The sequence below is a fragment of the Hemiscyllium ocellatum genome, chromosome 17, assembly GCF_020745735.1.
Source record: "Hemiscyllium ocellatum isolate sHemOce1 chromosome 17, sHemOce1.pat.X.cur, whole genome shotgun sequence".
Lineage (NCBI taxonomy): Eukaryota > Metazoa > Chordata > Chondrichthyes > Orectolobiformes > Hemiscylliidae > Hemiscyllium > Hemiscyllium ocellatum.
The window spans coordinates 62,815,621-62,829,692 of NC_083417.1; the positions used below are offsets into that span (position 1 = coordinate 62,815,621).

At 41.2% G+C, this 14,072-nt stretch overlaps 1 protein-coding gene across 9 annotated transcripts in view; it reads left to right on the plus strand.

Moving 5' to 3' along the window:
• The window catches only part of ndrg4 (NDRG family member 4), a 174,740-nt gene that overhangs the window by 43,589 nt on the left and 117,079 nt on the right, over positions 1-14,072 (plus strand). For 5 of the 9 annotated variants that reach the window (XM_060837822.1, XM_060837823.1, XM_060837820.1 and 2 more), the window contains exon 3: positions 1,979-2,053. The exons of the other annotated variants lie outside the window; for them this stretch is intronic. In XM_060837822.1, the coding sequence (XP_060693805.1) occupies positions 1,979-2,053 (75 nt within the window). The remainder of the gene's footprint in view (positions 1-1,978; positions 2,054-14,072) is intronic. 9 annotated transcript variants of the gene reach the window in all.

A 14,072-nucleotide genomic window follows, 5' to 3' on the forward strand; every position in this document is an offset into this window, starting at 1 on the left:
GATTTTTGATGTTTGCCCTGACTTCATTTGTGTGAACTTTTTTTCTGTCTGAGATATTTTAGATTAGACTACTTACAGTGTGGAAACAGCCCTGCGACCCAACAAGTCCACATCGAGGCGCAACCCCCCAGACCCATTCCCCTACACTTACCCCTTCACCTAACACTATGGGCAATTTAGCATGGCCAATTCACCTGACCTGCACATCTTTTGGAATGTGGGTGGAAATCAGAGCAAACCTACGCAGACATTGGGAGAATGTGCAAACTCCACACAGTCAGTCACCTGAGGCGGGAATTGAACCCAGGTCTCTAGCACTGTGAGTTTCTGGATCAGTGGTGCTGGAAGAGCACAGCAGTTCAGGCAGCATCCAACGAGCAGCGAAATCGACATTTCGGGCAAAAGCCCTTCATCAGGAATAAAGGCAGTGAGCTGGAAGCATGGAGAGATAGGCTAGAGGAAGGTGGGGGTGGGGAGAGAGTAGCATAGAGTACAATGGGTGAGTGGGGGAGGAGATGAAGATGATAGATCAGGGAGGAGAGGGTGGAGTGGACAGGTGGAAAAGGAGCTAGGCAGGTCGGACAAGTCCGGACAAGTCATGGGGACAGTGCTGAACTGGAAGTTTGGAACTAGGGTGAGGTGGGGGAAGGGGAAATGAGGAAGCTGTTGAAGACCACATTGATGCCCTGGGATTGAAGTGTTCCGAGGTGGAAGATGAGTCATTCTTCCTCCAGGCGTCTGGTGGTGAGGGAGCGGCGGTGAAGGAGGCCCAGGACCTCCATGTCCTCGACAGAGTGGGAGGGGGAGTTGAAATGTTGGGCCACAGGGCGGTGTGGTTGATTGGTGCAGGTGTCTCGGAGATGTTCCCTAAAGCGCTCTGCTAGGAGGCATCCAGTCTCCCCAATGTAGAGGAGAGCGCATCGGGAGCAACGGATACAATAAATTATATTAGTGGATGTGCAGGTAAAACTTTGGGTGTGGAAGGCTCCTTTAGGGCCTTAGATAGAGGTGAGGGAGGAGGTGTGGGCACATGTTTTACAGTTCCTGCGGTGGCAGGGGAAAGTGCCAGGATGGGAGGGTGGATCGTAGGGGGTGGGGGGGAGGATCTCACCAGGTAGTCACGGAGGGAACGGTCTTTGCAGAAGGCGGCGGAAAGGGGTGGGGAGGGAAATATATCCCTGGTGGTGGGGTCTTTTTGGAGGTGGCGGAAATGTCGGTGGATGATTTGGTTTATGCGAAGGTTGGTAGGGTGGAAGGTGAGCACCAGGGGTGTTCTGTTCTTGTTACGGTTGGAGGGGTGTGGTCTGAGGGCTGAGGTGCGGGATGTGGATGAGATGCGTTGGAGGGCATCTTTAACCACGTGGGAAGGGAAATTGCGATCTCTAAAGAAGGAGGCCATCTGGTGTGTTCTATGGTGGAACTGGTCCTCCTGGGAGCAGATACGGCAGAGGCGGAGGAATTGGGAATACAGGATGGCATTTTTGCAAGAGATAGGGTGGGAAGAGGTGTAATCCAGGTAGCTGTGGGAGTTGGTGGGTTTGTATAAAATGTCAGTGTCAAGGCGGTCGTCATTAATGGAGATGGAGAGATCCAGGAAGAATTTTGTAAAAAATGCCAGCCACCGATTTTTTCTTTCTTGCTGCATTTGACAAAATGCGACCAGTTTCATGCTCTTGCTCTTTATCCAACTTCTCATGTGTTAATGATTAAAATGAAGAAAACTTCTGAGTTGCTGAATAAAACTTTGAATTTTATTTCATTCAAGCAGTCAAAATAATAAAGGTTTCATTAACTTCACTGTTAGGGCATTGATACTTTTGACTTGAAATAATGATTTTATTTTGATTCTTCTGTTTTAATTAATTTTCTTTAAGTTTCTATCTGAAGAATTATCTTAATGTGCTGTTGTCAAATTTGTAATTTGAATCAATAGTTTAGAAATACCTTGCTGTTAGAAGTCATTAACTCTGCTTCTCAGTCTGGTTTTCCAGGTGAAAACAACGCTTTGTTTTGTTTCCTTCCCTCAAGGAATCGAATCTGCTTTGAGCATAAGGTAATCTACTTTTTTCGTGGGTGCTCAGTTTAGAATTCTCCCCTTAGCTGCTGTGGGGATTTTATTGCTTTCACTGCTTTATTCCCTTATTATGGACTGTAATCGACTTTGAGATTTAGTATCCTGATGGTTTCTCTGGGTGGGGTTTTCAGGTTAGAGATGTTCAGCTGCTTAACTGCTGGGCTTTTCTCTGGCTGCTGGCTTACCTCATAGCTGTATGGATGCTTTCTTGATTTAGCAAATCATTTTTTGAATTTATCACTTTTCTGGGGCTCTTCTAGATCTTCACAGCAGCCATGCTTTTCTAAGTAGCGCATCCTATTGCTGTCACTATCTTTTGTCATGTGGTTTGCCACATTGAGTTTGGGTTCTCCCAAAAGAAAACTAGGTGCTAGAAATCCAGAACAAAAATGGAAATTGCAGGAGAAACACAGCAATTCTGGCAGCATCTGTGAAGAGAAAACAGAGTTATTATTTCGGGACCAGTGACCCTGTTCTGAAGAATAGTTACTGGACCCAAAATGTTAATGCTGATTTCTCTCAATAGATGCTTTCAGACCTGTTGAGTTTCTCCAGCAATTTCTGTTTTATTTTGGGTTCTTTACAGACTGATTGAGGAAAATGCAATGTCAAGAACTGTCTTCTGACTTGGACTTCAAAGTAACACTCAGTATTATGCATTTAATACTAAATATTTCCAAACATTTGTACAAGATATACCAAGCCTTGACTTATGGTCTATTCTGTTTTTTTTTGTGTGTTCATGTCCAGTAGTCTGAAGACTCTATCTCTCTTTGTCTGTGTCTCACTCTCACACCTTCCCCTTTCTCTGTGTCTTGTCTGTCTTTCTCTGTCTCCCTCCTCCAATTCTTTATCCCTGTTGTGCTCTCTTTCATACCCCCACTCTTGCTCTGGTGTATTCTGTCCATCTCTGTCTTTCTCTTGGGATGTGTGTGTTCTTTCGCACACCCCATTCTCACATTTTCTCTCTCACTGTCTCACATCTTCTCTAGCACTGTCTCTCAACGCTCCCTCTCCCTCAGTTTCTCTCCTGCACATGCTCGCTTTCTCTCATACCCTCACTTGCTTGCACTCATTTTTTTTTTACACACCCTCTTGCATTCTCTCCTCCCTCTCTCTCACAAACCCCCTCTCTCTTGCTCTCCTTACTTTGTGTATTTCAGGCATAATACAATTTTATTTCAGACCTTTAGCAGCATACATCTCCCACGTTGTGGATACTAATCAGGCATTTAAATGCAGTTCATCAGCTACAAGGACACCTGTTTTGGCAGGCTCTGACAGAGACTGTTGTCCTTGGGTAGGATTGTTATGGTGCAAGTGGTGAGCTGCAGGACACATTTGATGATTTTTTTTAATTCTGGGACACTCTCTTCCATCTGCACCACATACCCTTGGATCTGGAATGAGTCCCATTACTGTACCTTAAATGTTCTGTTTTAAATCTCAAAAGTATGTTTTATCTTACCAGATTGGCAGTGTTCTGGATCAGACCAGATCCCTTCAAATATTTTAATAGCCTAGACCCAACTTTGTTTCTTACTTTTAAAGGCAAACATAAAGTGCTTCTTCCAGATGCACTGGTCAAACTAATTGATTTTAAGCAAAATACAATTTATTTAAATTGTAGTTAAAAATACAACCAAAGAATGAGGAATTTAGAATAACTTCACTCTATTGGAAAACTTAACAGAATAATTGATACAGTAACTATTGATAATTACCTGTTCCAATATAGGAACATCCCATAAACATACCTCTTGTCAAAAAGGAAAATTCAGACACAGATTCTCGCATCCAATCCAGGAGGAAAAAATGTCAAGACAAAATTGAGAGAATAGCAGCCAGGAGACATTCACTGAGGCTTCCAATTCTGTTGAGGCCCTAATAGCTGCTTCTTCAAGCTAAACCTAAAACCTAGAAATCCTGATCTGAGCGCTGTTGATACCCATTCAGGCTGCTTTTTTAAAAAAAACCCAAGGCCTCAAGCTATTTACTCAAGTGCCCTTAACTATCCGGCTCATTTGCCTTCCAACTTCTCTTCAAACAAAACCAGGACAAAATAACTTCTTAAAGTCACAGCATTGCCGCAGTAGTTTTTCTGTTTCATATCCTACCCATCACAGGATACCACAGGGTGAAATGGCCAGAACGGTCTTTTTTGCACTGTGGGTATGTCAGCAGTTGCACTGACAGTTAAAGCTAAATAAGCCAATCTCTCTGATATAAGACTTAGGAGCAGAAGTAGACCATTCGAACCATCGAGTATGCTCCACCATTCACCTGAGATCATCGCTGATCTGATGATCCTCAACTCCATTTTCCTGCCTTTTCCCTATAACCCTCAATTCTCTTTTTGATTAAAAATCTATCTATCACAGCTCTGAATGAACTGAATAGTCCAGATTCTACAGCCCTCTCCGGCGATGAATCACACAGATTCACTGCCCTCTGTGAGAAAAAGAAAGTCCTCCTTATCGCTGTCTTTAATGGGTGACCCCTTATTCTGAGATTATGCCTTCTGGTCCTAGATTCTTCCATAAAGGAGAAACAAACTTTCTCCATCTACCCTGTCAAGTCTATTAAGAATGTTGTATGTTTCAACAAGGTCACCTCTCATTCTCCTGAACTCCAATGAGAACAGGCCCAACCTCCTCAACCTCTCATAAGAAAGTCCCTCGCTACTGGTATCAGCCCAGTGAACTTGCTCTGTACTACCTTCAATGCCAGTGTACCTTTCCTTAAATAAGGGGACCAAAATTGTTCATGTTATTGCAGCTATGGTCTGCATAGTCCCTTTTATAGTTTTAACAAGCCTTCTGTATTTTTATACTCTATTTGCTTTGAAATAAACACCAACATTCTATTTGCCTTTCCTATTGCCACTGAATCTCAATGCTAACTTTTTGAGTCACACGAGATTTCATAAATGCCTCTGTTCTTCTAACTTTCTGTAATCTTTCTGCTTTTGATTAGTATTTAGCTTCTCTATTCTTCTGAGCAAAGTGCTTAACCTCACATTTTCTCACATTAAGTTCCACCTGCCAGCTTTTTGCGCACTCACTTTACTTGTCTATATTTCGCTGCAGCCTTATTGTGTCATCTATAAACTTGGCTGAAGTATGGTCACTTTCCTCGTTCGAGTCATAAATATACATTGTAAATAATTGTGGTCCCAACACTGATCCCTGTTACACTTGACTAGTTACAGGTTGCCATCCCGAAAATGCCGCTACTTATCCCAAGTGTGTCTTCCCTTTGTAAGCTCTATCCATGTTAATGTACTACCTACAACACCATAGATTCTTATCTTACAATGTAGACTAATCTCTGGTTCTGCCACTCAGCTTGCTGCAGGGTAGCCCCTTCGTTCCACTGGTTTTATCTTCTCCCGCTCACCTCTCTCTGGACAGTTTACTTCTTGCAGTCAACTGTAGTTAAAGCATCTTGTCCCTCTTTTTGCAATGAATTTCCAGCAATATACAGTAATTTACTTGGGCTTTGTTTTCCTCTGTCAAGGTTTCGTGCACACTGGCAGTGCTGATAACTCACCTGTGGTTAAGTTGTGTGTGGGGCCCATTCCCACTTCCATCTTAAATTGCTCACTTTAATACGCAGGTAGTTTAGATTAGATTAGATTACTTTAGATTACTTACAGTGTGGAAACAGGCCCTTCGGCCCAACAAGTCCACACCGACCCGCCGAAGCGCAGCCCACCCATACCCTATATTTACCCCTTACCTAACACTAAGGGCAATTTAGCATGGCCAATTCACCTGACCCGCACATCTTTGGACTGTGGGAGGAAACTGGAGCACCCGGAGGAAACCCACGCAGACACGGGGAGAACGTGCAAACTCCACACAATCAGTCACCTGAGTCGGGAACTGAACCCGGGTCTCAGGTGCTGTGAGACAGCAGTGCTAATCACTGTGCCACCGTGCCGCCCAGAGTAGAGTAAGTAGAGTAAGCTTAAAGCAAACCTCTTCACTTGTATTACCAAGCTAACCCTCTACTCCTGATGAAGGGCTTTTGCCCAAAGCGTCGATTTTCCTGCTCCTCGGATGCTGTCTGACCTGCTGTGCTTTTCCAGCACCACTCTGCTCTAAACTCTGGTTTCCAGCATCTGCCGTCCTCACTTTTGCCTTACCAAGCTAACTGCTGAGAACAGTTCCATTTTAATAGTTAGCTCTGTTCTCACAACCAGTTACAAATTGTTCCAACTCCTCTGCCTTGTGTCATTCGCAGCTCTTGAAATATTAACATTTCCTTAGCGATCTTGTCAAAATAGAAAAAAAACTCAATTATTTCATATGAATTTAGAGAAGCTTGGAAATTCAGATATTACTCTTAAAGATGTATTTATCAATTAGGCAAAGGTTGCTAAGAAATGGAACATTTTCTATTTCTTTCTCATTGATTTGATCATTGGTGTCTGTTCAAGATATGCAGCCCTGTCAAATCCTCCTAGGCAGGATAGACAATAAAACTCCACACTGTCCTGCTGCACTATTTTTATTCCGGATATGCAATGAACTCATTCTACCCTATCTCAGCAAGCACCCCAATCAGATATAGCATTGATCAATTGTAGTTGAAGTTAATTGTTTTGTCAAAATTAAAATGACACCAATTTCAAAATAGCACCAACTGCTGCTTGAGTGTAATATTTCCACATCTCTCACCGTTATCCAGATGACCATGCCAAATGATGTATTTGAATGCGTAGACACATTCATATGCAGTTGCATACAGCCTCCTTATATTTAACACTAAGCAAAACATGTAGAGTATGTTCTGACATTTAGTTTTAAATAGTCATAAAAGCCTTGTTCTGTCATTGTCTCTCTTATGACTAAAGTCATGATCAATTGTGTTGAATTCTCTGACCAAATGAGAGAGGGTTAAAATTCCTCTAAATCCTCTATAGCCATAAACTGTTTGTTCTGATTTAGATTTTGTATATACTTGTCCTTTCTGCTTTCAATACATTGTTGTCTTTAATTTTTGTCATTGTTATATGGCTGCTATTTAGTCATTGACTAATGATGCCTGTTTGAATATCACTGCTGTAGCAGGAGTCACTAGTAAGTCTGTCAATCGTGGATGTTAATTGTGGGAAAAATGGAAGGAGGACAAGCAGGAAGAGTAGAAAGGCTGATGGCAGCATTCCCAAGTTGAAAGGACCATGTCAGCAAAGTCTCTGGGTGACAAAAGGGGGAATATTCTCACTGGCTTGTACAGAGCACACACAATTCACATTAAGTGCATAAAATTCACTCCAAAGTAAATTGCCTGTCTCAATTACTTTTAGTCACATCAACATCCAAGTTCCTAGCAACACTAAGAGATTTTTAAAAAGCGCTACAAGGTAGCAATGAAAGATTGACCATCGATACCAGCCCAGAATTTAGCTGATCTGCTGGGATTTTGAGTTGGTAGTCTTCTATTTGCAAGAGGGAAATCAGGAAGGCAAACAGACCTTGGCAGATAGGGTTAAGGATAATCAAGAGATTCTACAAGTACATTAAGAACAACTGCAGAGAGAGTAGGGCCCTTTAAAGATCAACAAGGTCATCTTTGTGTTGAGCCTTGGAAGATGGGAGGGATATGAAATAAATATTTTGCATCAGTTTTTGCTGTTGAGAAAGAAATGGAGGCTAAACAGCTCGAGGAAATAAACATTGATGTTTTGAAAACTGTTCATATTACAGAAGCAGAAGTGCTGGAGGCCTTAGAAAACACAAAGGTGGATAAATCTCCACCTGATCAAGTGTATCCCAGGGCATTGTAGGAAGTTAGGAAGGAAATATTTGTATCGTCTATAACCATTAGTGAGGTGCCCAAGGACTTAAGGGTGGCTAATATTGTGCCTTTATTTAATAAAAACTGTAAAGAGGAGCCTGGAAACTACAGACCTGTGAGTCAGACCTGTGAGTCAACTTACCGGTGGGTAAGTTGCTGGAGGTAATTCTGAAACTTTGGATTTAGATACATTTGGAGAGGCAAGGAATGATTAGGGATAGTTAGCATGGTCTTGTTCGAGGGAAATCATCTCGCAAACTTAATTGAGTTTGTTTGCATAAAGGACCCTGAACTTCCACTTGCCTGCCACTTCAAAGCACCCTGTTCCCTGACCAACATCTGTCTCGGGTTTGCTGCAGTGCTCTAGTGAAGCTCAACGCAAGCTGGAAGAACAGCATCTCATTTTCCATCTGGGGACCCTGCAGCCTTCCAGACTCAATATCGAATTCAATAACTTTAGGGCTTGAGCTCTCCCTTGTCTTTATCCCAATCCCAAGATCCAGGCCTTGTTATCACATAGCCTGCTATTACAGCACCCATTGTTAGCTGCCAGCAGTCCCCATTAACAGCTATTCACCCTCCTAGCCATATCCTTACCCCTCCCCCAACACAATCTTCTGCATGTAAACAGAAATTTTCCTAGCTATCATCAGATCTGAGAAAGGGTCACTAACTTGAAACATTAACTCTGATTTCTCTCTACAGATGCTGCCAAACCTGCAGAGCTTTTCCAGCAATTTCTATTTTTGTTCAGGACTTACACAATTCATGGTAGGGCCCTGGATAGTGCTGTAGAATAGAGGTATACTTCTTTGAAATCTGCGTCACAGGTAGACAGGATGGTTATGAAGGTGTCAGGTATACCTGCCTTCATTGCTGAGAACGTTTTGAGTAGAGGAGTTGGGATGTCGTGGTTGTATCAGACATTGATGAGGCGCCTTCTGTGGTATTGTGTGCAGTTATGGTCCCCTGTTATAGGAAGGATATTATTAAACAGAGAGGGTTCAGAAAAGACTTATCAGAATATTATTGAGAATGGAGATTTTATGTAATAAAAATAGGCTGGGACTGTTTTCACTGGAGCGTAGGAGGTTGAGGGCTGACATTACAGGGATTTATAAAATCATGGAGGGTGAGATAAGGTGAATAGCAAAGGTCTTTTCCTGAGGTTGGGAGGAGTCCAAAATTAGGGGTCACATTTTTAAGGTGAAAGGAGAAAGGTTTAAAAAGGAGAACGGTTTAAAGAGGATAAGGAGCAGCTTTTTTACACAGGTATGTCGTTACTGCGTGGAATGAGCTGCCAGAGGATGCAGGTACAGTTACAACGTTTAAAAGACCTTGGTATAAGTACATGAATAGGAAAGGTTTGGAGGGATATGGGCCAAATGCAGGCAGAATGGACTATTTTAGTTTGGGAACATGATCTGCATGGACCAGTTGGATTGAAGTGTCTGTTTCTATGCTGTATAAATATAGCACTATAGAAGTCCAGGAACAACAACGAGTAAGTCTGCCTGCTAACCTGAAAGTAGTTAGGGCAATAGTTTAACCCACTTTGCTCGAAACATTAAAGAATTGGATTGTGTAATACTATCACACCTCAAACGATGACCATGGTCTCCTTTACTGCACAACATGAACAATAAACTGCTTGTATATACCTATGATGTGGAGATGCTGGTGTTGGACTGGGGTGGACAAAGTTTAAAGATCACACAATACCAGGTTATAGTCCAACCGGTTTATTTGGGAGTATTAGCTTTCAGAGCACGGCTCCTTCATCAGATATGTAGTGGGGCAGGATCATAAGACATAGAATTTATAGCATTGTGTCTTGCAACTGATACAATATATTGACCACACCTAGTTTGCTGTTAAGTCTTTCATCTTTTAGAATGGGTTGCAGGTATTGATTCATTAATATGTAAATCCTAGAACTTCTTTCAAGTCACATTCCCAAGTTAACTTAAGGTTTTATTTTTAAAAAGTGACACCTCAGCTCAGACCATGCATTAAAGATGTGAGGTTAGAGCTTGTCTGTATTCCAATCTTGAGTCAGACTGGTTCTATTTCCAAAGTAGCGATGTATAAAATGTCACATGCATTGACTGCCTGCAGACTGTGTGCTTTCTGAACAAAATAGAATGCAAATTCTGCAAATTGAATTTTTGATAATAGTTTTCGAATATTTTTTATTATAGTTTTCTGATGCTGAGTTGTGTGGATGAAGTTTTGAGGAAGGTAACCATGGGGCTTGCAGTTACACGATTTTAAAATTAACTTTTAATTGCTTGAGGGGAAAAGTTAGTGTTTTTCCTGACACTGAGAATCCGATTTTTTTCTGGCATTCTTGCTCTATTTTGACACTTTACTCACCATTACACTTGCCACACCAGGAAGGGGAAAATTCTAACCCTAAGTATCTATGTAGTTCATTGTACTTTTCATTTCTTTAACATAACTGTCTATTTAATAAAGTAGTTGTTGATATTCATGACAGAATTAAATTTAATCATATTCAATGCAGTGACATTCTTTGATTAAGCCATGAATTTTTTCTGTAGCTCCATTCTCTTATGGTAAATACCTAGATTTTGTAATTTCCAAATAAATAAGACTGAGTAGCTCCCTACCAAGATTGTAACACTCGAATGAAAAGAGTTTCTTTACTTTGCTCCAAAATGACCTATTTAATTTTTAATATTATGATGTCTTGTTCCTGATTTTCCCTAGAGTTTCCAACTAGTATCCTTCTATCCACCCTACTGAATCTTTTTAACGTAATAGTTGTCCACTATTCTCCCTCCGTAACTTACAATATAGAGGCATCTAATATATCATTATGATTCATCAAATGCATAACAGTCAAACTAAGGCTTCACTGTCTCCATTTGTCCAAGTTAGAACTTGGGAGGGCAAGGTCCCTGCCAACAAAGAGGCCCAAAAACAATGAAGGAGTATACAGACTTTTCATAATCATTTGACAAGGTTTCCCCTTAGAGATAATGACTACAAAAAAAGAGTGAAATATAATACTAATACAAATTTAGTTTTAGAAATGGGTAGCAAAATAACTAAAGCTAATTTTAAAATTGTGTGTGAATTCTAAAGTAGACCCACACTGAACTTGCAAAGTTTTAGTCAGTTTCTCACTTCTTAGATAATGAAAAGCATTTCTGGCACATCTGTTTTTATTTCAGACCTCCTGCATCTGAAGTATTTTGCTTTTACTAACGCTAATCTAAAATGAGCTGGATGACAGCATTGAAAGCAAAATCTTCAAGTTAATTCTAAAATTGAAGATAGAGCAACAATACCATCAATGCCCATCTTTCCATGGAATCAGGTTTTTTAAAGTTCATTCACAGAATGTGTGCGTTGCTGGCTCGACCTGCATTTATTGCCTATTGGGCAGTTGAGAGTCAACGATATTGCTGTAGATCTGGAGTCACGTGGGCCAGCAGCTTACTTCTCGAAAGGATGCTAATGAATCAGACTGTTGATTGTGAGAAAAAGCCAATGGCTTTGTGATCCTCTCTTGGTCATTAGATTCTTAATTGCACATTTTTATTGAATTCAAATTTCATCATCTGCCATGGTGCAGTTCAAATCAGGGTCCCCAGAACCTTACCTGGGTCTTTGGATTAATAGTCGAAGGCTATGGTGCTGAAAAAGACAGCTGGTCAGGCAGCATCTGAGGAACAGGAGAGTCGACATTTCGAGCATAAACTCTTAATCAGGAATGAGGGGGTGGCCCAAGGGAGCTGAGAGATAAAAGAGAGGGCTGGGGCTGTGGGGAAGATGGCTGGGACTTCGATAGATAGGTGAAGGTGGGGGTGGTGATGATAGGTCGGAGATGAGGCTGGAGCCGAGAGGTGGGAAGGAAGATGGACAGGTCGGACAGTTCAGTAAGATTGGAGGGTTGAATCTGAGATAAAGTAAACTGTCCTACCTGTCCATCTTCCTTTCCATTTATCCGCCCTAGCCTCCTCTCCCACCTATCGCTTTCCCAGCTACCTTCCCCCCCCCCCCACCCCACCCCACCACTTCCAGTTATCTCTCAGCCCCCTTGGGCCAACCCCTCATTCCTGATGAAGAACGCATGTCCGAAACGTCAAGTCTCCTGCTCCTCGGATGCTGCTTGACCGGCTGTGCTTCTTCAGCACCACACTCTTCAACTCTGATCTCCAGCATCTGCAGTCCTGACTTTCTCCACTTTGGGTTAATAGTCTAGCGTCGATATCGCTAAGCCATTGCTTCTCCTTTATTTAAAAAAAAGTCCAGTCATCAGTCCAAACTGCTTCTGTTGATACATTTTGCAAATGTTGTCATTATGAATTCTTGGCTAAACACCAAAAAAAAGCTACTGTGCTCAGTGAATGAACGATTGATTGTCACATCTATCTCGGGAGATGCAGTGAAAAGTGTTCTATTTTGTCACAATGCAGTGCCATTTTCAGGTACAGAAGAATGAAAAAGAACTACTTAAATCGAGTTCATCCTCATTGGCTGGGGTCCCCGATATGCAGTGTGCCCTTTCCGGGCACTGACACTGCTGCTGTTTAGCCAGCAGACAACATTGACAAAGCTTGCAGTGGTTTTCTGTGTTGATTGGCATCTTTATTACCTTGTGGTAACTTGACTTAAAACTTTTTCAAAGGCTGTATGTCCATTTACAAGGTTAAGAGATGTGAAGTGCATTAAAGTTATTTTTTGTCTTTGATACTACGAATGGTTGTGTGTGATTGAAATAAACTTCATATCACCATTCTTAAGTTGTCAAAGGAAATTTTCAAAGACTCTGCTTATTGTGTCAGTTTCAAAAGCACTTTAAATACATTTGTTATATTTATCAATTTGTTCTGAATATAGTGAATCCTGGAAGAGTCCATGGCTAAGGGAATGGAAGCTATGAGGGAGAATGGAGGGAGTATGAAGTGTGAGGGCTATAGGTCCTAACAGCCGTAAATTCAACTGCCCATAGTCCCAATGCATGGGGTTGTCTCTCTATCTGCTGACCTTGCTAGCTGCTTGCTTTTGTTGTCACCTTGGGACTGTCTCCATTCCTTGCCTGTCTCCCTGATGAAAATAGGCCTGGCAGGCTCTTACAGGACAGAGATGGATTTATGGGGCCAGGCAAATTCTGGCTCATGATTCCAATCTTCCTCTTGAGAATTCTACCAAAAATGTGGACTTAAATGTAAGTAATTATGATGGGAATAGTGTTTTGAAGTAATGTGTTAATAGAATCACTGACCCCGTGTGATGAAAGAAATTAAAAGGTTATTGTGTTGAAACATTGAAATTGCATGGCTCATAGCAACCATGAAAGAGACAGCCCCTTGGGTTTGATTAATAGGTGGGGAAGATACAAATCAGGGTGTTATTTCGGTCAGGGATATGTCATATGGAGGATATTGTTCTTGAAAGTATGTAGTTTAGAGCTGCCAAAATCAGGTTCCTTGGGATAGCAATTGAAGCAAAAATGCTGTGTATGTCCTTGCTGGAAAAAGACCAAAGGATTTTCGAAGTAATCTACATTTTATTAAAAACAATGATGAAAGTATATGATGAATCGTTCTGACAACTTGAGGGCAAATTTTAAAATGCAAAAGGTATTATCCATGGGAGTATAAAAGTAGGGAACATAATGAAGCAAGTAGATGGCAAGTATAGGTAGTAAAAGACTGAGGAAGTACTAACAAACTCACTTTTGATTTGAATTTGTTATTTGTTTTTCTGGACAGTAATAAGAATGCTCAAAAAATCAGTTAGAAGGATATAAGAGAATTGCAATATGAAGTTTGATACCAAATCGGAAAGAGTTGGCATGTTAACCTATTCTTCTTTCCTTTTTCTTGCCCACTAGTCTCAGCTCATATGTTAATGTTGCTTGTAGAAATTTTGACCTGAGTTTTTCCCTCCAGTTTTTGATATCTGACCCAGCTGGCGTAATTTTTTTTTTACACTTTTTTGTGATATATGGCTCTAGTATTTATACTATGGGTTCATGTTAAAAAAATTACAGGATATGGGGATCACTCAGTGATTACTTGTAATGATTGATATGGAGAAACCATTCACTGGTCAATTATCTAAACTGATCCTCTGTCTATCTGTTCAACAGATCCCTTAAAAGATTAACCGGGCCACAGAGCTCAATCTATTGCCAGAATACCAAGATATTCCCAAA